Source organism: Ictidomys tridecemlineatus, chromosome 3 (assembly GCF_052094955.1).
Source record: "Ictidomys tridecemlineatus isolate mIctTri1 chromosome 3, mIctTri1.hap1, whole genome shotgun sequence".
Taxonomy (NCBI): domain Eukaryota; kingdom Metazoa; phylum Chordata; class Mammalia; order Rodentia; family Sciuridae; genus Ictidomys; species Ictidomys tridecemlineatus.
The window spans coordinates 32,730,574-32,755,510 of record NC_135479.1 but is presented as its reverse complement, the minus strand read 5'-3'; the positions used below and the strand labels follow the sequence as shown (position 1 = coordinate 32,755,510).

Sequence of the window (24,937 nt, the reverse complement as noted above, 5' to 3'; positions counted from 1 at the left end):
TGCTCATCCTCCATTGTCCATGAATTTCATTCTTTAACTTTGTGAAATAAGAACCCAAGAAAGAATCACTGGTAGTTTGTTTCTGATAAGACTTTCTGATAAGCATTGTCTGCTGTGGAGCTAGAGCTGTAATACAAATGGGCCCTGCCCACTGTGATCTTAACAGTGGAAACTCCAGTTTCACTACAATTTTCAATTAGCATCTGAAGTGGGGGACAGTTCTTCGAAAACTGTAGGATCTTAAGCACTTAAACCAGTAGGCTCTGTACTAACTCTGGTTAATGTCAGAATTATAGATATAATCAGTTAGTGTCTGCAAAGAATTGCAGAATCGCTTTGTGTGGGAAAACCCTCACAATCCTGGAATCAGTAAAAGTACACATAAGCACCCCTACCCCCGACCTCTACTGAAATCCAATTTTCAAAAAAAAAAAAGCAAAGTTTCTCTTTGCTTCTGACTGCTCTTTTATATATTAACTGCATACCAAGAATGCACAAAACCCTCCCTTTCTGAATATTTCCTAGCCCAAGTTATGGGATGACACCTAGAAGGATGTCCAACCCCAACAAAAACTAGACACAAGTCACTCTAATAAACACAGAAATTTTGATCCTTTTTGATACACTAGACTGAAACTCTCACCAATCTATCTGAACAAGATAAAAAATATTTATCCCACACTTCAGAAGAGGCTATTTTTCTTAATTTTTATTTTGAGACAGGGTCCAAGTTGCTAAGCTGGTCTCCAACTTCTGATCCTCCTGCCTCAGCCTTCAGTCACTGGGATTAGAGGCGTGTGTACCACTACACCTGGCCAGAGGAGCTACTTTTCAAAACTGAGGCACCCACCTAAGACCCATATACTTTCCCTTGGAAAAATCATCTAAAAAGACTCTTGGTTAGACAAGAGCTAACCACCTTCCAACAATATTAGCTTGTTGCTAATAAAACTCTTTATTTCTGTTACTCTGCCTTCCTGATTCATTGGCTCTGGGGGCAGAAGTAACCTGAACCTCCATATGGTTATATCAGAAGTAAAATACTGAGAGTAGAGGAGAAAAAAGTCCTACTTTTCCCTAACTTTATAATAGATCTTGCTGTTTATTTCAATAAAAAAAGTTATTTTAACTCTTTGTGACTTTCTCTATTAATGTATTCCATTTGATTAACAACACATATATTTTCTTCATGAGATAACATAATAGAAACTTACAATTAACAAAAAGTAAAAGGGTGAATTATAATACATTTCTACCATCTTTTATTTCTCTAATGTCTTCAGTGGAGACATAAGAGCAGATGGCAGATGGCAAATTGTTAGAGCATATTGCAAAAGACCCCCAAATACCTTAACATAGCACATCTGGCTCATGATGTCTGCCTCAACCCATTTTTCCCATATGCCCTCTGCTCTAGCCATATGCAACTACTTACATAATACATTACTATGAGTTTTATGCTAAGTACAACCTCACAGATGTTATGTTCTCATCTGGAACCTCCCTTCTTTTCTTCTTTACTTAGTTAGCACTTACCTGGCCCTAAAAAGCTCAGATTTAAAAATTACCAGGGCTGGGGATGTGGCTCAAGCGGTAGCGTGCTCGCCTGGCATGCGTGCGGCCCGGGTTCGATCCTCAGCACCACATACAAACAAAGATGTTGTGTCCGCCAAATACTAAAAAATAAATATTAAAATTCTCTTTCTCTCTCTCCCTCTCTCTCTCTTTAAAAAAAATAAAATAAAATAAAAATTACCTTCTTCAAGAAGCCTGCTTTGACTACTCCTTTTCTTCTAATACTATAATTTTAATAGCATCCGTTTCATTTATTATTTTATATGTATTGATTTACACATATATTTTTTACTATTCTCCAAGATCCTTGAGATAAAAAGGATATATTTAACTTTCTTCCCCAGTTCAGTTTTTATAATAGCATATGATCTCAATAATGACTGTTGAGAGGCGGGATTGTAGCTCAGTGGGAGAGCATTAGCCTAGCACACCTGAGGCACTGGGTTTGATCCTCAGCACCACATAAACTAAATAAAATAAAGGTATTGTGTGACCTAAATACTTTATCCTTTGTATGATCCTCAAGAGGCAAGATCTCAGAGGAAAATGGCTACATGGAGCACCTGGGAAGTTTGACTTAAGGTATTCAAAACCAGCACAGACTCTCTCTCATGCACAAGCTTGACCAAAAAGCCATAATATCATCTGACTTTAAGGAATTATGTAAATTTATTCCACAAGGATATTAGTTATGACCATGATAAATTGGAGATAGGTGGGCCCATCTTCCTATTTGTTTTCTTTTAAAAGATTTTTAGATTCTTGCATTACTTCTGGGGTGAAGAGGATAAAGTAAGGAAAGGAAGGCAGGCACATTCTTTTCAACTTTTTGTATATGTGTGTGCAGTACTGAGGATCAAACCCAGGAGCATTCTACCTCTGAGCTACATCCCTAATCCTTTTCCTTTTATTTTGGGACAGGGTCTCATTAAATTGCCAAGGTTATCCTTGAACTTACAATCCTCCTGCCTTAGCCTCTGGAGTCCCAGGATTATGGGTGTGTGTCACTGTGCCTGGAAGGAGTCTCCATTTCATAAAGTTAGATAATTCAAAGTCTGATTTCATTTATAAGAAATAATTTTATATTTCTTGCATATATAACTTTTTTGGTACTGGGGGTGCTTTACCACTGATCTATATCCCAAGACCTTTTTACTTTTTATTGTGAGACAAATCTTGCTAAGTTGCTAGGCCTAGGGCTGAAAGTGGCCCCAAACTTGTGTGTGATGCTCCTGCCTTAGCCTCCCAAGTAGCTGGGATTACAGGGGTATACCACTGTGCCCAGCTAAAATAGTTGCATTTTAAATACCTAAAAGTTTTCTTAGGATGAAAACAATGATGGCTTTATGTTGATTTTAATAAGAATGTCATCATTATAAGAAGTATACTGTAAGATAAATTTATAATTTGAATTTAGAAACTGCAAACAAAATATGTGAAGGAATAGAAAGAAAAAACAATCTCATTAAATGTTCTGTCATCCATAGACAAACCAATATCTCCTTTAGGAAATACTCCCCATCCCACATACTTGACTAAGAAAATAATACCTAATTGGTACTTTATTTTTTATTTTTTTGCAGTTCTATGAATTGATCCCAGAAACTGTAATACCTCAAATCTGTACTGCTAGATAGGAAGACATATGGACAACATGAAGAAACAAGGGAAGAAAGTGCCCAAAACAAACCAAGCTGATACAATAATAAATTCCATTGACAGCACAGTAGATGAAATGTCAAAGGAGTTCAGAATGTACATAACTAAAATGATCTGCAAAGCAAAGAATGAATTAAGAAAGCAAATACAGGCAACAACTGACCACTCCAACAGAAATATGAGAGGAAATACAGAAAGAGAGTCTCTGGGGGCTGGGGATGTGGCTCAAGCGGTAGCGCACTTGCCTAGCATGCGTGCGGCCCGGGTTCGATCCTCAGCACCACATACCAACAAAGATGTTGTGTCCACCGAGAACTAAAAACTAAATATTAAAAATTCTCTCTCTCTCACTCTCTCTCCTCTCTCACTTTCTCTTTAAAAAAAAAAGAAAGAGGGGATAGGGGATGTGGCTCAAGCGGTAGCACGCTGGCCTGGTATGCGTGCGGCCAGGGTTCGATCCTCAGCACCACATACCAACAAAGATGTTGTGTCTGCCGAAAACTAAAAAATAAAAGTTAAAAATTCTCTCTCTCTCCTCTCTCACTCTCTCTTTAAAAAAAAGAAAGAAAGAAAGAAAGAAAGAGAGAGAGACTCTGGAAGAAAACCAAACAGAAATCCTTAAAATGAAGAAAAAAATAAGCTAAATTAAAAATTCAATAGAAAGAATCAAAAACAGACTAGATCACTTGGAAGACAGAATCTCAGGCAATGAAGACAAAATATAAAATCTTGAAAATAAAGTTGACCACACAGTGAAGATAGTGAGAAACCAAAAATTATGGGACAACATGAAAAGACCATATCTAAAAGTTATCAGGATAGAGGAAGGCACAGATATACAAACCAAAGGAATGCACAATCTCTTCAATGAAATAATATCAGAAAATTTCACAAACATGAATAATGGATTGGAAATAAAATACAGAGGCTTACAGGACAAAAAATGTAGAAAATTACAACAGATCTACACCAAGGCACATAGTAATGAAAATGCCTAGCATACAAAATAAGGATTACAAGAGAAAAGATTCAGATTACATATAGGGAGAAACCAATTCGGATCTTAGCAGATTTCTCAACGCAGACCATCAAAGCTAGGATATCCTGGAACAACATATACCAAGCTCTGAAATAAAATGGATGCCAACCAAGAATCTTATATCCAGAAAAATTAAGCTTCAGGCCAGGTGCAGTGATTCACACCTGTAATCCCAGTAGCTTGAGAGGCTGAGGAAGGAGAATCATGAGTTCAAAACCTGCCTCAGCAACTTAGTGAGACACTCAGCAAGACCCTATCTCTAATAAAATAGGGCTGGGAATGTGATTCAGTGGCTAAGCATCCTTGGGTTCAATCCCCAGTACCTAAAAATTAGTTAATTAATTAATTAAGCTTCAGATTTGATGACAAAATAAAACCTTCCACGAGAAACAAAAGTTAAAAGAATTTACAACGTGAAAGCCTACACTACAGAATTTTCTCAGCAAAATACTCCATGAGGAGGAAATGAAAATCAGCAAAGGGAAGATCTATGCTAAAGGAAAATCCAATCAAAGGAGAAACCAAGTGAAGTTAAAAACCACAAATAAATCAAAATGACTACAAACCATGTCTCAATAATAACCCTGAATGCTAATGGCCTAAACTCATCAATTAAAATTTTAAAAATTGGATTTTTTTTAGTTAGACACAATACCTTTGTTTTACTTATTTATTTTTATGTGGTGCTGAGGATTGAACCCAGGGCCTTGCATGTGCAAGGTGAGCCCTCTACTGATGAGCCACAACCCCATCCCTGGCAGATTGGATTTTTAAAAAGATCCAACAATATGCTGCCTTCAAGAGACTCATCTCAAAGAAAAGACATTCACAGACAGAAAGTGAAAGGTTGTGAAAAAACATCACTCACATGGGCCTCCTAAACAAGCAGAGGTTTCCATCCTAATATCAAATAAAATGGACTTCTTCAAACCAAAGTTAGCAGACCCTTATGAAAAGGATATTTTATACTGCTCAAGGAAACCATACATCAATGAAACATAACAGTCATAAATATCTATGCCCTAAATAATGGAGCATCTACGTATATCAAACAAACCCTTCTCAATTTCAAGAAGCAAACAGATCACAACACAATAATACTGGGTGACTTTAACACACATCTCTCACCACTGGATAGATCTTCTAAACAAAATCTAAACAAACTTAGAACTCAATAATACAATCAATAACTTAGGCTTAACAAACATATACAGAATATTTCATCCATCAGTGAGTGAATACACTTTCTTCTCAATAGCACACCCATCCTTCTCTAAAATAGATCATGTATTATGCCACAAAGCAACTCTTAGCAAATACAAAAAAAGAGATACTACCCTGTATTCTATCAGATCATAATGTAATGAAATTATAAATCAATGATAAAATTAAAATACAAGCTATTCCAACATCTGGAGATTAAATAATATGATATTGAATGAGCAATCAATAGCAGAAGATACCATTAATTCAGCATAGTAGCAGGATATAAAGTCAATACCCATAAATCAAATGCATTTCTATAAGTGATGAATCCAATGAATGAGAAATTAGGAAAAATACTCCATTCAAAATAGCCTCAAAAAATATAAAATACGTGGGAATCAATCCAACTAAAGAAGTGAAAAATCTCTACAATGAAATCTACAGAACACTAAGGAAAGAAATTGAAGAAGACCTTAGAAGATGGAAAGATCTCCCATGCTCTTGGAAAGACAGAGGTAATATTGTCAAAACGGCCATACTACCAAAACTGTTATACAGGTTTAATGCATTTCCTATTAAAATCCCAATGACATTCTTCATAGAACTAGAAAAAGCAACCATGAAATTTATTTGGAAAAATAAGACCCAGAATAGCCAAAGCAATCCTTAGCAAGAAAAGTGAAGCAGGAGGCATCACAATACCAGACCTTAAACTGTACTACAGAGCAACAGTAACAAAAATAGCATGGTATTGGCACCAAAACAGTCATGTAGACCAATGGTATAGAACAGAAGAGACAGAGACCAACCCACATAAATACAGTTATCTCATTATAGACAAAGGCATCAAAAACACACATTGGAAATAGGATAGCCTATTCAATAAATGGTGATATGAAAACTGGAAATTCATATGTAACAAAATGAAATTAAACTTCTCTTACCATGCACAAAACTCAACTAAAAAGTATACGAAGAACCTAGGAATTAGACAAGATACCCTGCACTTAGTAGAAAAAAAAGTAGGCCCAAATTTTCATCATGTGGGATAGGCACCAACTTCCTTAACAAGACTCCTAAAGCACAAGAAATAAAATCAAGAATCAATAAATGGGTGGATTCAAACTAAAAAGCTTCTTCTCAGAAAAAGAAATAATCATTTAAGTGAAGAGAGAGCCTACAGTACGGGAGCAAATTTTTACAACATGTACATAAGATACAGCACTAATCTCTAGGGTATAAAGAACTCAAAAAGCTAAACTCATAAAACAAAACAAAAACAAAACAAAACAAAATAGCCCAAATCAATAAATGGGCTAAGGAACTGAACAGAAACTTCTCAGAAGTGATATACAATCAATCAACAAATACAAGAAAAAATGTTCAACATCTCTAGCAATTAGAGAAATGAAAATCAAAACTACTCTAAGATTTCATATCACCAAGTCAGAATTTTTAATTAACAAGAATACAAGCAATAGTAAGTGTTCCGAGGATGTGGGGGGAAAGGTATACTCATACATTGCTGGTGGGACTACAAATTGGTGCAACCACTTTGGAAAGCAGTGTGGAGATTTCTCAGAAAAGTTGGAATGGAACCACCATTTTGACTCAGCTATCCCACTCTTCAATCTATATCCAAAAGACTTAAAATCAGCACACTATAGTGACAAAGCCACATCAATGTTTATAGCAGCTGAATTCACAATAGCTAAACTGAGGAACCAACCTAGATGCCCATCAATAGATGAATGAATAAAGAAACTGTGGTATATATACACAATGGAATATTACTCCGCCTTAAAAGAGAATAAAAATCTGGCATTTGCAGGTAAATGAATGGAATTAGAGAATATTATGCTAAGCAAAGTAAGCCAATCCCAAAAAACTAAAGGCCAAATGTTTTCTCTAATTAGTAGATGCTGATACATGATGGGGAGGGGGGAATGGGAAGAATAAAGGAACTTTGGATTTAGCAAAAGGGAGAGTGGGGAGGGGTCATGGGGTTAGGAAAGATGGTAGAATGAGATAGACATCATTACCCTAGGTACATGTGTGATTGCATGAATGGTGCATCTCTACATCATGTACAACCAGAGAATCGAAATGTCCCACTCCATTTGTGTATAATGAATTGAAGTAGAATAAACAAACAAACAAAAAGCTGATTGTGTACTTCCCAGCAACTAGAAAGGGTAAGGCAGGAGGAGGATCACCTGAGCTCAGGAATTTTGAGACCTGCTTTAGACAACATAGTGAGACATCTATCTCAAAAGAAAAAGAAAGAAAGGAACAATATAATTTTCTCAAAGAGGAAGAGCATCAAGAGTTAGTTTCTTAGCTGAGCGTAGTGGCATGTGCCTGTAATCCCAGTGGCTCTGGAGGCTAAGGCAGGAGGATGGTGAGTTCAAAAACAACCTCAGCAAACGCAAGGCACTAAGCAAATCATTCACTTGCTTGTTTTTGGTTTGGTGCTAGCAATTAAACCCAGGGTTCTTTGCACGCTAAACACATGCTCTCATACTGAGCTACACACCCATCCTCACAGTCACATTTTTTCTTCTCTCTCTCTCTGGCAATACTTGATAAAAAGCTGGTTGTGCACCTTCCAGCAACTAGAAAGGGTAAGGCAGAAGGAGGATCACCTGAGTAATACTTCCAGGGATGTTTAATTACTCAGATACATTACCAATACTTTTTGAGAAAGAGTCTCACTAAATTGCCCAGCTGGCCTCAAACTTGTGATCCTCCTGTCTCAGTCTCCTGAGTCACTGGGATTACAAGCATGCACCACCATACCCAGTAACGCAGATTGATTGATCTTTTTTTGGTACTGGGAATTGAACCCATGGGGTACTTTTACCACTAAGCTACATCCCCAGTCCTTTTTATTTTTTGAGAGAAGGTCTTGCTAAGTTATTGAGGCTGGCCTCAAACATGTGATCCTTTTGCATAGGCTGACAGGCATAGGCCAGCAACAATCATGTTTTTTTGATTATGATATTTCCAGTTAATATTTTCCCCTTTGACTGCATCACATCAAACTTTGATAAAGAACCAAGAGTTAAATAAATTAGATGAGAATATAGCAGAAAAACATGGACATATATTTCCCAAAATATAAAGAACTGGCATGACTCTGAAATCAAATTGCCTGAAAATACCATTTATTAGCTATGTGATGATTTGGGGCGAATCACAATTTCCCTATGTCTTAATTTCCTCATCTGTAAAATAAGAGAATAATATTTACCTCAAATGCTAGTTGTGATATACATATTTATAGTTATACTAAAGAATATACTTAGAATAACTGGTACTTGTGCGACAGTCTGGCTGGGCACAATTCAGGAGCCACTTGTCAAAAGAAATGAACTTTATTTTTAGAACCACACACACCAAACAAAACAGCTCCTCAGGAAAAACCTTCAGAGCCCAACTGCCCCCACAGGCTTCCCACAAGCCTCTCAACCTCCCTCACTCCTCCTGCTCTTGAGGCTGATTGGCTGGGTCGTGTGGGCAGCCCAAAAAAAGTCCCCCAATGAGCAGCTCCGTGGTCTGAAAGGGCGGGGAACAACCCAATGAGCATCACCGAAGAGGAGCCAATCAGTTGGCAGCTAGAAGTTTGCTGGGGACGCTGTGAGCCAATCATCAGCTGGCAGCTGGAAGTTTGCTGGGGCCCCTTGGGCTGTGGCTCTCAACAACATTGTATGTCCTTTATAATAAAGCTGAAGATAAGCACAGTTTCTATCCAGCAATCAACTTCTAAATATAACTAGAGAAACTTTATATGTATTTACATAGGAGACATTTATAAGAATGTTGACTAAAACATTATAATGTCCTTGAATTAGAACAAGAAAATGACATCAATAAGAAATTAATAGATTAAAGATTAGAGATTGTATATTCAAACAATAGAATACAACAGTGAAAACAAATGACCTGGAACTAAATATCTCAATTTTTAATAAATATCAAATACAGAAAACATGGTTGGGTATGCAGCTCTTACAGAGTGCTTGCCTAGCATGAGTAATGTTTATGGTTCAATTCCTAACATCACAAAACAATATAAATTTTTTAAAAAGAAACCAATAAACCAGGAGAAAAAGAAACATAAGTTTTGACAGCTTTTAAAATAAAATTGTGACATATAATAGCTTAATGTGTTTGACACATTCATATACATATATATGTATGTGTGTGTACATATTGTATATACACACATAGAAAAAAGTATTTAAAAATGCACAGGAAAGATCAACAAAGTTCTTGAAATATGGCCTAAATTCTTTTTTTGACATGAAATGATAGCAAATTTATTTTTTATGGTACTGGGTATTGAACACAGGAACATTCAGTCTAAGCTACATCCCCACCTCTTTTTTAACATTTTATTTACAGTCTCCCTAAATTGACCAGGTGGGCCTAAAATTTGCAATCATCCTCCTCAACCTCCAGAGTAACTAGGATTATAGGTCTGCCACCCTTCACCTTCAATATAATAATTTTAAAAGCTTAAATACTCAAAGACAAAGTGAACATAAGAAAGGACACACAATATATTTTACAATGAATAAAATACTACAATCTATTTTGGAAAAAAGATTTATCACAACAAAGGAAGCTGTATTTCAGGGAACTACAAAAGAGAGATACTGAGAGAAGAAAGTCAACTTGTCCTCAAAGAATTTGGAAAAACCTCACACCTTACAAGTATCAGGTGGGGCTGGATGTGGAAGGACACATCTACAATCTCAGCAACTTGGAAGGTTGAGGCCAACCTGCTATAAATGGCTGGAGATGTAGCCCAGAGATCATCCATGGTTCAATCTCCAGCATCAAAAAAGAAAAGAAGTGTTCTAGATAAAAGGGCACTAGTTCAGATTAAAACAAAAACAAAAACTAGTTCAGATTAAAACAAAAACAAAAACAGATGTGAGAGTTGGGGAAGTAGCTTAGTGGTAGAGTGCTTGCCTAGCATATGTGAAACCCAGTGTTCACTTTCACTGCACAGTCCTGCTAAATAAATAAATACATAAATACATAATTTGATTTTATTGCCCAAGCAGGAAATTGGGAAAGTATTTTCTAGAGGGATTACAGGATCCTAGAAAAGTCTTCTTCACAGTGACATGCCATAACTCCATCCTAATACCCCAAAGTGAGGTTGACCTACAATAGTCTTATTCCTACAGAGCTTTTAATCAGTTTGAAATAAATGCAGGGCTGAGGTTGTTGCTCAGTGGTAGAGCACTGTCCTAGCATGGCTGAGGCTCTGGGTTCAATCCCTAGTACTAGGAAAAGAATAAATAACATAAAAATATACATACATACATAGAGACTCCAAGGATCATCAGAGGAAAGATTAAAATCAAGAAATGAAAGATTTCTAAATTATTCAACAGAGACTATGAAAATCCCCAGAAATGTTAAGAAATGACATGATTCTGGAATCAAATTGCCTATGTAAGCCATTTATTTCATAGATGGAAACTATAAAAGAGTAGATACTTTACAAATTCCAGGAAAAGAGGACAGAGAAAAGAGAAGGATAATAAGAATAACAACATTTATTAAGAACATACTATGTGTGAGATATTGTTCTAAGTACCTTAAATTAACTAAAATTAACTTTAATTAATTTTCTGGTCACTTTATGAAGTAGATATTTTATCTCCATTTTATAGATGAGAAAAATTAGGAATGTAGAGGTCAATCTAGTAGCTAATATGTGATCAAAGTCATGTTGACAAAGCTGGAGTTCAAACGTTAAGTATTCTGAGGCCATAATTCACTCCCAACTGCTGTGCATTACTGCTTCTCTATCAAAGAAAAAATTTTAAGGATTTTCAGGGTAAGGAGGCAGAATTAAAATGTACACTCAATTACTCCCTTTCCTGAAACCCTACTAAAACAACAGTTGGGGCAAAATTTGAAATATAAAATCCCAAAAGGTGAGGGGGAAAGGAGGGGAAAAAAACAATAGATTTTTGTAAGGTCGATGACAGAGTGTTAACCATTAATTGCCAAGTTCTAAACAGATAATGAGGAAAGCAATATATTGCCGGGCACTGTGGCGCATGCTTGTAATCCTAGAGGCTCGGGAGGCTAAGGCAGAAGGATCGCAAGTTCAAAGACAGCCTCAGCAGATTAGCAAGGCCCTAAGCAACTCAGTGAAACCCTGTCTCTCAATAAAAATAAAATATAAAAAAAGGGCCAGGCACGGTGGTGCATGCATGTAATCCCAGCAGCTCAGGAGGTTGAGGCAAGGGGATCACAAGTTCAAAGCCAGCCTCAGCAATTTAGTAAGGACCTAAGCAATTCAGTGAGACCCTGTCTCTAAATAAAATACAAAATAGGGCTAGGGGTGTGGCTCAATGGTCAAGTGTCCCTGAATTCAATCCCTGATACACTACACACACACACACACACACACACACACACACACACACACACACACAAAATTTATATATAAAGGGCTGCCTCCAGGTAATTCATTAGAAAGGCAATTTTTTTGTAATTTTCTCCCTAATTTCTCCCAAGTATGTAAATTTGGCGAATCTTGGTCACAAAACCAAGGGCAAAATTCACCTACAACCTTTAAGAATTGTAATAACTGAGTCTTTTTTATCTGTTTTCCTTTCTGATTAATTATAGTTTCTAAGATAGTCAAATACATGTCCTTATCAGAAGTTGAATTTCCCATTTTAAATAATTTAACATCTCCTCCATTCAGTACCTCCAGGTATTTTTGTGACCCAAAATTGTCACCAATTCCTTTATTTTTATAGCACGCTCCCACTCAATCTAGTTAATCTAAAATGACCCTTCCTGGTCGCCAATTCAGCCGCGCAACCAGCACGCTAGCGTCATACTAGAGGTTCGAAGCATAGAAGTTAACTAGTGAGATCAAAATAAACACACATGAACTCAAATTACCTTTTTCTTTGACCAGGTCTGAGATGGTTCTCCCTCTGGCTCCTGCCTCGAGCCACCCAGTGGGGCAGCGAGGTTACACAAGGGACTATCAGGAGAGAGAGGCAGGGCACACCAGAGAGTGGCCTTTTATTGGGAAACAAGAAATTCAGGGGAAAATTCGATCCAATGAAGGTGGAGAGGGACAGCATTCCAAAGTCAAGGTCAGTGATTGGTCTCAGGGTCAATGGTCAGTCACACCCCCTACACGGATGGGCTCTCGCACCTAGAAAGGGTGGGGATTAGTTCTGACACAATTTAGCCGGACGACTCACACCCAGTCAGGGAGATGCTCAATCACATTCGAGAACAGCTTCCCACAAAAGGCTGAGTAAGTGGGCTCAGTGTTAAGCCTCCCCCTTACACACCTTCAATCCCTGGTACAAAAAAAAAAAAAAAAACAGGCAAGCAAGCAATATGTACTACAGAATCCTCTAAAAGCACAAGAATTCACAATAGTAAGTACCAATGAATATATAGAGATATCATTAGTATTCATTTCCCATAGATTTTATTCTGTTTTAAGATAACTTCAGGGCTGGGGATGTGGCTCAAGCGGTAGCACGCTCGCCTGGCATGCGTGCAGCCCGGGTTCGATCCTCAGCACCACATACCAATAAAGATGTTGTGTCCGCCAAGAACTAAAAAATAAATATTAAAAATTCTCTCTCTCTCTCTCTAAAAAAAAAAAAGATAACTTCAATTTGTAATATTCCTTATGTGTCCAGAAAGTATAAAAACAGGGCTGGGATTGTGGCTCTGTGGTAGAGCACTTGCCTAACATGTGTAAGGCACCGAGCTTGAATCTCAGTGCTGCATGTAAATAAAACAAAGGTTCATCAACAATAAAAATATAAAACAAAACCCCAAAGAAAACCTGAAGTATAAATACATAAATCATTTTCATTGTAAAATTTTCCAAAAAATAGGAATGTATGCATACATTATTCTCTTTCTTCCTCTGACTCTGTCCATGATGTTTCCTTACAAATCTTTTATATATATAAAGAAACATGTGGTTTGTGTCTCCCCCCCCCACTATATAAATGGGGTCTTAAGTAAAAATAGGTGATTAGAAGCCAATTGGGAAGCCTTTGTATTGGGTGGTTTTAATTTTTTAATTTATTATTTATTATGAAGATATTTCCACAGGAGTATTACTATAACCACTTTAGGGTATTCCCTGTTTTTTTTTTAATTAATATCTAGTAACTCCTAATTGCCTGTTCCTAAGAACAGATGATACAAGCTGATGGGAGGCATATATAGGATTTGTGGATTTTGAATTTTATTATAGGATAACGTAGTTAGCCCATTTGTTAGAGAATTCATCAAAAAAGAGTTTTCCAATCTGCCTGGCTCAAAAGAGTAAAGGAAGAGGGCTATGCCTAATCTTAAAATTTATCATTCTCCTTTGTTTTTCAACATGGCCCATGTGCCCTCAACTATACCTGGTGTTCTCTAATTAAGAGATTCATATTTCATCCTCTCATTAGAGAATAAGATGCAAACATCTGCCAGGATTAGGGAATTGTCAGGAAACGTACTCCCTTGAGGATATGGAGGGAGGGGATCTAACAGCTACAAGTTCTTCTTCAGCTACTTTCTCAACAGTATAATGTCTCAATTGTTTTCAGTCTTTCAATTTATGTTAGTTTCTGACTTATTCAGAAATTTAAAAAAAAAATTTTCTCTGTGACTCTGGGTATTGAACCCAAGGTCTCATGTATTTGTTCTACCACTGTATTCTACTCTAAACCTGAAGAATATTAATTCCTTACATTTCAGGAACAGGAGTTAGAAAAAAAAAAGTAGCTTGTTCATGAATAAATAATTTTTAGTTTGCCAGTATTTCAATTTTTTATAAAAAGAACAAAACACAAAACACATAGTATATCATCATTATAGGACATTTCAAATTCACTCTTAGGTTACAGAATTCTCTATTAGTTGACATTTTGATTATCTGCAGGAAAGCCAAAAATACAAAGCAACATGGAATTTAAAAACCATAAAATGCTTGGTAATCTACTGATAAAATGAAGACTAAGTCTTCTATTAACACAAAGAAAATATTCTAAAATTTAATTAATAAGTTATAATAAACATTTAGTTCCTTCAAAAATCAATCAATGTTGGGCACTGTAGCACATGCCTGAAATCGCAGTGATATGGGAGACTAAGGAAGGAGAATGCCAAGTTTGAGGCCAGTCTGGGCAATTTAGGAAGGAAAGGAAAGAACAAGGAAAAAAAAGAAAGAAAAGGAAGGAAGGAAGGAAGGAAGAAAGGAAAGGAAAGGAAAGGACTGGGGATTGTAGCTCAGTGACAAGGGCAAGGCTCTGAGTCTGATCCCCAGTACTGCATAAACACACAAAATCAATCCTAGAAATTTTATCTAAATATTAAAAAATTTAGCCTTGCAGAAGAGATTTTATAGGACATGCTACAAACCATTAATGTGCTACTAAATAGCATTTTTGAGTCCTCCTTTAAGTTCATAACATTTAAATGACAAAATATAGCATTCATCATGCAGTCAGCATAACTACATATAACATTCAGGCAACAGAAAAACATAAACCTATTTTGTCCTTTGATGAGATGTAAAGTCACAGGTACTCCATGACTTCAAATGAAGCCTTTGTACCATTTCTCTCATTAATGACAGTGCTGATGTGTTGACAATCTTGCATTTTTTTTTTTTACAATTCTATCTATCTGTATCTCATATCTCATGGGTGTCTTTGATGCGCTCCTTTTCCCCCTCTTCTATGAAGAACATAAAATATTTCCCCCGTATTATAAAGGACCATTGAGTTAAAAACAATTAAGATGCATGGGAGTTCTCTGCCTTCCCTCTGTTTGCCTAAAAGCAGGTCAGAGATTTACCAAAACAAAAGGTCTTTCTATCTAAATACTTCCTGCCTCAAGACAGGAGGGAAATTCTCCTTTACAACATTTATCAGCTCAGAGATAACACCCAGCAATGTAGGAGCAGATTTTACTTCATTAGTTCATTTCCCATATATTTTCCTTTCCATAATTCCCTATCTTTGGAAACCTGGAATTGCTTTTGTCTTATCACTTCCCTAAAATTTGTTGTTCTTTGCTGAAGATAATACATTAGCAGGACTCTAGGTAAAGTGTTTTATCACTGAGCTTCATCCCTAGCCCCATAAGCAGGTATCTAAGCCACTATTTTGAATTATTTTTTAATTGAAGTTTCTCCCTCATGATTATGTGTTGCATGTGCTAATAAACTGTTTTTCTATTGTTAAACTGCCTCTTGTTATATGAACCTGTCTCAATAATGAACTTATGAGTGCTAAGGAAAAAGTGATTTACAACTCCTCTTCACCTATTTATCTACAGTGTTAGTAATGATTGAAACTATAGCAGACTTAATTATAGTATCTTTTAAAAAAGTACTAAATATAGTTCTTTGTTCAGTGGGTGTCCATGAATCAAAGGAGTGTTTAAAACAGAGTGCATATAATTCTGTTAAATTGTGTACTGGGTTGTAAGCTTCTTTATGTAGGTATTTATAAAACTGAGAGAACTAATATTTGGAGAATTAATTATACTTTTAGTAAACTGAACTTTGTTCTGCTGTGTGGATCTCAAATTGGCACTTGAGACTCTAGGATTTCCAAGTTTAGTATATATCCTGTTTATTCATTTAGAAATAAAGAAAAAGCATTACTTGTATAAGAGGCAAGAATGGAAACATCAAAGTGACTGAGACCTAGTTATTATACATTCAGTCAAACTCTAAAAGATACCCTCTTATTTATTTTTACACATTCCTTGATGTGTCTGTCAATTCTTGTCTTTTTTCATTGTTTCTTTTCTTCAGACTCTTCTTTTCCTCAAGAGACCTAGATGCCTGCTGCCAATTAGACAAATTAACACTGACTCAAAGATCATATGGTATTAAACATAAAATACACAGCTACTACTTAGTTATTGAGTTACTTGGTGAATGATACTGTTTTCAAGTTAATTTATTTACCTAGAAGAATATAGAGTAGTACTTCAAACCTTCTATTTTGTGTTTATAATTAGCCAAATGGAGAATCATTCTATATTTATTAGAAAGAGAAGGAAAGGGATGGGAAATAGGGTGGGAAGTGGGGAGGATAAAGTGTGGTTATATTTCATCTATTGATACTTCATACAAACTATTTAAATTTAAACTGGGAGCAGTGGCTTATGCCTGTAATCCCAGCAGCCCAGGAGGTTGAGGCAGGAGGATCATGAGTTCAAAGCCATCCTCAGCAACTTAGTGAGACCCTAAGCAACTCTAACAAGACCCTGTCTCTAAATAAAATATAAAAAAAAAAAGGCTGAGGACCTCACAAGATGTCAGACACTGGCAGAAATTTCATCTGTGCCCATAGCTTTCTAAATTATGAAGCCAGGAATGGAAAAATTTCTGTTAACAGCAGTGAAATAAAGATTTTTTTTGTTTGAGCGCTCCTGGGTTCAATCCCCAGTACCAATAATAATAAATTAAAAATTTTATCACATAGGGAACAAATTCATACAATTTTTTTAAAGCTCAAAATTTTAATTTTAAAAAACTGTAGAGGAGGCTGTTGTTGTGGCTCAGCGGTAGAACGCTCGCTTAGCAAGTACAAGGCCCTGGTTCAATCCTCAGCACCTTATAAAAATAAAAATAAAGGCATTGTGTCCAACTAAAAAATAAATATTAAAAATAAAACTGTAGAGCCAGATGTGGTGATGCATGCCTATAATCCAGTGGCTTGGGAGGCTGAGACAGGAGGATCAGGAGTTCAAAGAACCACAGTAACTGCGAGGTGCTAAGCAACTCAGTGAGACTCTGTCTCTAAAATATAAAACAGGGCTGGGTATGTGGCTCAGTGGTTGAATGCTCCAGAATTCAATCCCCAATACCACCCCCCCTAAAAAAACATGTAGAAATTCAAATATATTTTTCAAAACCAAACATCTTCTCTATATAGGCTATGTAAGTAACTGCAATGTGAAGTCTGGTGTGGTGGTACATAGCTATAATTCCCGCAGCTCAGGAAAGTGAGATAGGGAGATTGCAAGAAGTTTGAAGCCAACCTGGGCAACTTAGCTAGAAAAAATAAAAAAAAAGGAGTGGGGATGCATGTTCAGTGATACAGTATCCATGGGTTCAATCCCCAGTACTGGAAAAAATAATAATAAAATAAAAATTGCAATGTGAGCTGTGGATGTAGCTCAGTGGTCGGGTACTTGGCCTGGCGTGAGGGAGGGAAGGAAGGGAGGAAGGGAGGGAGGGATGGAGGGAGGGAGGGAGGGAGGGAGGGAGGGAGGGCAGGCGGGCGGGCGGGCGGGCAGGCAATGTAAGGAATTTCCAATAGTGATAAACCAGTAACATTCTCTCCTATATCTTTAAAAGTTTCATTTATCCAATAAGTCACTGAGAAAATACCAAAAGGCTTTCTAAAATAAAAGGTACTCAACAATTTCTCAAAGTTCCACATAAGTACATATTATTATTGTAACTGTTATCTCCTGAAATCCAGAATCTACTTTTACCCATCTAATGACATATTCACATAAATGTCTAATGGCATGTACACCTTGGGATAAATCCATCAAACACTCTCAGATATGAAATATTTTTATCTGGGAGGATTTCTGTAACTATAATTTTTCTTATTTTTTTGGTGGGTGAGTGGGAAGTAGGGTGAGGTAGAGCCAGGAATGGAGCCCAGGGTCTTGTGCATCTATAGAAGAAGAAGAGTTCTACCACTGAGCTGCATCCTCAGCCCTTTTAATTTTGAGACAGAATTTTGCTAAATTAAATTGTCTGGGTGGGTCTCAAATTTGCAGTTCTCCTGCCTCAGCTTCCCAAGTAGCTGAGATTATATGAAAGCACCACTGCAACCAGCGTGGACATCATTCATCAGGCAGTCAGTTCAGAAGTTTGTGACAAGGAAAATAAAGAAATTTGAGGGCTGGGGATGTGGCTCAAGCGGTAGTGCACTCGTCTGGCATGCGTGCGGCCTGGGTTCCATCCTCAGCACCACATACAAACAGAGATGTTATGGCTGACGAAAACTAGAAAATAAATATTAAAAAACTCTCTCTCCCTCCCTCCCTACCTCTCTCTCTCTCTCTCTAAAAAAAGAAATTTGAAATGATATCCTCTGAGGAATACATAGAGGAAATAGATGTTTTAGTCAGCTTCTCATTGTGTGACCAAAAGACCTGACAAGAACAATTTTAAGAAGGCAAAATGTATTTGGTGCTCACAGTTTCAGGGGTCTCAGTCCACAGACAGCTGATTCCATTGCTCTGTGCCCTAGGTGAGGCAGAACTTCATGGTAGAAGGTTGTGGCAGAGGAAAGCAGCTCAGAACATCACACCAGGAAGCAGAGAGACAGACCTCACCAAGAACAAAATACACACTCCCCAAAGACATGCTCCCAACAACCCACTTACTTCAGCCAAACCCCACCAGCCTACAGTTACCACCTATTAGGGGATTAATGCACTGAGTAGGCTAAAACTTTGTAACCCAATCATTTCATCTCTAAACTTCTTGCATCATCTCACACATGAGTTTTTGGGGGACATCTCATAATTAAACCATAACACTAGGTTATGTTTAGTTTTTACTTTTCAATTTTTTTTCAATACTGAGGATTAAGTCAAGGGCTAAAGCAAGTACTCTACCACTGGGCAACCTCTGCAATACTTTATATTTTGAGTCAAGGTCTTGCTAAATTGTCTCAGTTGGACTTAAACTTGCAATTCTCTTGCCTCACCTTCCCAAGAACCCACAATTCTCTTATCTCAGCCTCCCAAGAAGTTTTTATCTGGGGGGATTAATTTAGTTAATTCTAACAAAAATTCATTCTTATCTCAGCCTCCCACACCTAGATCTAGGTTATATTTAGCGAAAACAACAAAGTTCTAGCGGGGCACAGTGGCACACACCACTAATTCCAGTGACTCAGGAGGCTGCGGCAAGAAGATGACAAGTTTGAGGCCAGCCTCAGCAACTTAGTGAGACCCTCTGCAATTAAGAAAGGCCCTGATTTAAAAAAATTTACAAAAGGGCTGGGGATGTAGCTCAGTGGTAAAATGCCACTGGGGGTGGGGGTGGGGGGTGGGTTGTGGCTCAGCACTAGAGCTGAGCATATGGCCCTGGGTTCATTCGTTGGTACCACATAAAAATAAATAAAATAAAGGTACTGTGTTCAACTACAACTAAAAAAATAAATATTTAAAAAAAATTTTTAATACCATTGGGTTCAATCCTAGTACCAAAAAAAGAGACAAGTTCTAGTAACTGCCTTCAAATCTAGAAAAGGTTATCATGTGGAAGATGATGGGTTTCTCTGGAATTGCTCTAAGGTGTAGAAAGAATTAGAATAAACTGTCCTATAAAGACAAAGACTTTTGCCCAAGACAAGCAGATACTAAAAACAAAGAGGAAATGGGCTGTCTTGGAAGACAGTGAGTTGCCTATCAGTGGAAGAATCAAAGCAGTGGCAATACTGTTGTCCTTTTATGACTTAAGGTCAAAAATAGCAGATGCACAAGTGTGTTTATCTCAGCAACCTCCTGAAATGCAAAATTAAAACAATAGAAATACATTAAAGAGATGATAGTGGACAACAAATGTTTAACAAATTTTTGAAGGTAAGAATGGAACAGTAAGCAGAAAAGAGAAAGCTGAATCCAAACTATGAGGTGTATATGACATCAAGAATCTAGCTGGCTCTCGGGCTGGGGATGTGGCTCAAGCGGTAGCACGCTTGCCTGGCATGCGTGCGGCCCAGGTTCGATCCTCAGCACCACATACAAACAAAGATGTTGTGTCTGCCGAAAACTAAAAAATAAAGAGAGAGAATCTAGCTGGCTCTCAACAAAGAAATTCAGAAATATAAGTAATTGGAAACACCAGTTTTCTCAGGAGGGGAAGGAGAAGTGCTAGAAACATTGCAATTCATTAACATTATACATAAGAAGGAAATACCTAAGATACTCTTCCAATCCCACTCCATGTAGTCAAACAACTTCTCTCTCCCACTAGAGGAAGAGATAAGGTTCATTTTCTGATTAAATTGAACTAGAGCAGCTATAAATATCGAAAGACAAGATTAGGTGGTCAGTTACCTAAACCAGGTGGGAAGAGGGACAATAAGGGGAAACAACAAGTAAAGATTTAAAAAAAATAATAAAAAATATTCATGAGGGTCAAAGTCCATAGGTCATAGGACAGGAAAAAAAACAGAGAACTTTTCTGTTAAAGTAAACTATAGATAAACTATCTGGTCATTCACGAGCCACAAAGAAATATGGGGATGTGGCTCAGTGGTCAAGTGCCTCTGGGTTTAATCCCAAGTACTAGGGGCAAAAAAGAAAAAGGAAAAAAAGAAATAGGAACTGCTATGTCAAATCACCCCTAGCCATAGTTAATTATAACCCCTTAAAGGAACTATTATTTTAAAAACATGTTAGAACCATCTTCTGTGGTCTAGTCATTATGGCACTCACAAAGAAAATTTACTGGAGGCATACAAAATAACAAAGGGCATAACTTGTTAAATCAGAGGGTATATAAGGAAACAAGAATAAAGAACCCCCACCTCTCTGCAAAAGCCATACCATTCTTTTTGGAGATGGTCTGCTTAGTGCCTATGTTGTGCCTTTCGCTTTGATTCTCTCTAATAAACTCTGCTTTCTATTATGTGACTCTTGTTTGGAAGCCTGGAGAACACAATAAACAATCTCTGTAGCCCCCTGGAGCCCCTTTGGCTCCACAGGACCCCCTCTACAACAACACAAAGTACAGTGAGGGGTGGAGGTTAATCACCTTACGGAAAATAAGGATACTTTGTGAAAGATTTTATAAAGCACCTCTCTTTTCCTACTCAGTTCCCAAGAGCAGGCTAAAAAGAAGAATCTTAAAAGTTTAAAAAAGAAAAAGCAAGTCATTAACAAATAGAACCAGGAATCAAAATGCTATCATCTTTCTCAGTAACAACAATGGAACAATTAGTTTGAAAATAACAAAGATGATAGAACAATGCCTGTAAAATTCTATAGGAAAATGATATCCCAACCTAAAATTCTATACTCAACTATTATCAATCAAGTGGGGATGTAAAGACAAGACATTTCAGCCTAATGAAGTCTCAAAAAAAAATTAACTTTCACTGGGAACTCGGCTTAGTGATAGAGTGCTTGCCTGGCATGCATGAACCACTGGGTTTAAGCCCCAGCACACACAAGAAAAAGTTGGATTAAAAATAAAAAACAACTCCCATGAATCTTTTCTAAGAAGACTACTAGCAGATGTGTACCAGCCAAATGAAAGAGGAAACTCAGAAAAAGAAAGACATGTGAACAAGGAAATTCAGGCTCTAATTAAAAAAAAAAAAGCAAAGGCAAGTGCAAGAATTATGATAGAGCTCCAGAACAACAGCTGTACAGGATGTCTAGGGAGTACATAGTCCAGACTGGAGTTAAGTGACTGACAGGCTCCAGCACAGACATCTTAAAGTCTTAACTAGGGGTTGGGGTTGTGGCTCAGTGGTAGTGCACTTGCCTGGCATGTATGAGCTGGGTTGGCTCTCAGCACAGCATATAAATAATTAAAATAAACGTCTATCAACAATTAATAAAATTTTTTAAATTCTTAACCATATCAAGAGTGTCTTTATAGTTACATTACAATTTAGAAAGGAAATAATGATAGGTATAATAGAAAACTAAGCAAATCAAAATTAACTCCAGGAAAAATAAGATTTTACAAGAAAGAAAATGTAACCACACTATCTGGTATTTCAGCTGTGAACAATATTTATATAATCCGAACAATGCAAACATTATTTCTGAGTTGTGATATATTGGGGGTGTTTAAGGAAATGATAAATTGTAATAGGAGCTGTAGAAGATTGTTAAATCTTTATTTTTCAGAGTAGAAAAAAGTTAATGTCTATAATTGAAAAAGCAAAAAGTAGTAATAAAACCATTATTTAGAGGAAGAAGTAAATCCTAGATGAATCAATTAATTAAAAATAACTTATCAGGTGCTATGTTACATGCCTGTAATCTCAACAGCTTGGGAGGCTGAGGTAGGAGGATCTTGAGCTCAAAGCCAGCCTCAGCAACTTAGCGAGAACCTATCTCAAAATAAAAAATAGAAAGGAGTGGGGATGTTGCTCAATGGTTAAGCAACCTTAGTTTCAATTCCTGGTACAAAAAACAAAATTGCCTCAAAGGAAGACTAGGGCATAGAGAAGAATAAGAGACTACTTATTGTTGATTTGTTGTTGTTGCTTTTTGTTGTTCTGGTTTTGGTATCAGAAAGTGAACTCAGAGGTGCTTTACTACTGAGCTACCATCTGGAGTTGTTTTTATTTTTTGTTTTGAGACAGGATTTTGCTAAATTGCTGAGGTTGGCCTTGAACTTACAAGCGTCCAGTCTCCTGAGTTTCTGTTATTATAGGGGTGGATCACCATACCCGGCTGAAACAATTCTTATTATAAACTTTACAGTATACTATTTTCCTTCACAAAAAAAGAGGAAATATATTACACTGAATAAAAATAGCAATTTCAAATATCCATATCAGGACTGGTGATTTAGCTCAGTGGTAAGGTGCTCACACGGCATTTGTGAAAGCCTGAGAATGATCCCCAGCACTGCAAAAAGAAAACAAAAAACACATATATCAATATGGTTAGATTCTGTTATCCCATTCCCAGGCCAACTCTGAATAGAATGATCAGTGTACCTGCACATCATGTTCAACCATAAGGATGGGATCTACTCTGAATAAGTTATACTCCATTTATGTATTACATGGCAAAATATACTCTGTCATGTAGATCTGAAAAGAATAAAAATAAATAAATTTAAATAGCAAAATAAAAAAATTTAAATGGTCATTAAAGATTATAACTGGTTAGTCCAATTAGATAAAGCATTAGCATGAGATCATGGATTTAAAGCCCAATGGAGGCTTTGGCATATACCACAGACTCAAAAAATGCACCCTCAGTCCTATCCAGTAGATTTAAATATGTATGCAAATCATTACAAAGAAGACCAAAAAAGGAAGAAAAAAAAAAAAAAAGGCTGGGGCTGTAGCTCAGTGCCAGAGCACTTGCCTAGCACGTGTGAGGCACTGGGTTCGATCCTTAGCACCACATAAAAATAAATAAAATAAAGGCATTGTGTCCAACTATACCTAAAAAAAATTAAAAATAAAAAAAAATAAAAACATAAAATAAAGTCATTATGTCCATCTACAACTACAAAAAAAAAAAAACTTAAAAAAAAAAAAAAGAATTTGGGCTGGGGATGTGGCTCAAGCGGTAACGCGCTTGCCTGGCATGCGCGGGGCACTGGGCTGGATCTTCAGCACCACATAAAAATAAAATAAAGATGCTGTGTCCACTGAAAACTGAAAAATAAACATTAAAAAACTCTCTCTCTCTCTTAAAAAAAATATACATCACTGCTACAAGAAAAATCTCCTTAAAAGTATGTATGAAAACAATAATTTGGTAAAAAACCTTTGAACATTAAGGATAGTGAGTTACAATGACAAATTAAGACTAATTTATTTCTTGCAATCTAAAATGAAAGATTCTAAGCAATATATTTTTTATATAATTGGTTTAAATGTACATTCAATATATTCTCTTCCTTCAATAGCTTATCTTTGAGGGTCTTGCTGAATTCTAGTTGCCATAACAACCTGAGGAAACCCTTTATTGCTGTATATATCTATAGCTATTTATAAATGCAACAGCTGGATCTGTCCAGCTAAATTTCTTTTATAAGACACCAAAACAGTTTTCATTTTCTTTGAATAAATTTGAGAAAATATCAGGCACCACTGAAATTAAAACTATAACTTTGATATTTATCTTAAATATAAATGATACAAACTATATAGAATGGAAAAATGCATCTTCATTTGTTTACTTAACAGCAATGTTAAGAAAGCTTCTAAACTATCAACTTTTCTTTCCAAATTGAAAAATACTTTAAGATATTTTAAATGAATTTCCATAGTTACATAAAGCAATACACAAAGACGCAAATACTGGCATTTACATAAAATAACATTTACTATCAGGTAAGACAGCTTAAATTCTTTAAGAAAATTTTATCCTTTCTCTTTTCAAAATGATTGAGTTCCATTAAAAGAACTAATAATTATATGGGTGTATAAAGGATTGTAATGCATTCCACTGTTGTGTATTTAAAAAAAAAATAGAGGCTGGAGATGTGGCTCAAGTGGTAGCGCGCTCACCTAGCATGCGTGAGGCAGTGGGTTCGATTCTCAGCACCATATAAAAATAAAATATTGTGTCCAACCTAAAACAAAATAATAATAATAATAATAATAATAATAATAATAATAATAATAATAATAAAATCAACTTAAAAAGAATAATTAGATTGGAGAAATATCTATTTTTACAGATATG

At 36.4% G+C, this 24,937-nt stretch overlaps 2 protein-coding genes across 5 annotated transcripts in view; one reads left to right on the top strand and one right to left on the bottom strand.

Annotated features, from left to right (window-relative positions):
• Trim37 (tripartite motif containing 37) overlaps positions 1–15,739 on the top strand; it is a 203,916-nt gene extending 188,177 nt beyond the window's left edge. The window contains exon 25 of the mRNA XM_040269053.2: positions 3,159–15,739. Coding sequence (XP_040124987.1) covers positions 3,159–3,171 — 13 coding nt within the window. The 3' untranslated portion in view covers positions 3,172–15,739. The remainder of the gene's footprint in view (positions 1–3,158) is intronic.
• The window catches only part of Ppm1e (protein phosphatase, Mg2+/Mn2+ dependent 1E), a 144,686-nt gene that overhangs the window by 68,182 nt on the left and 51,567 nt on the right, over positions 1–24,937 (bottom strand). The window lies entirely within an intron of this gene.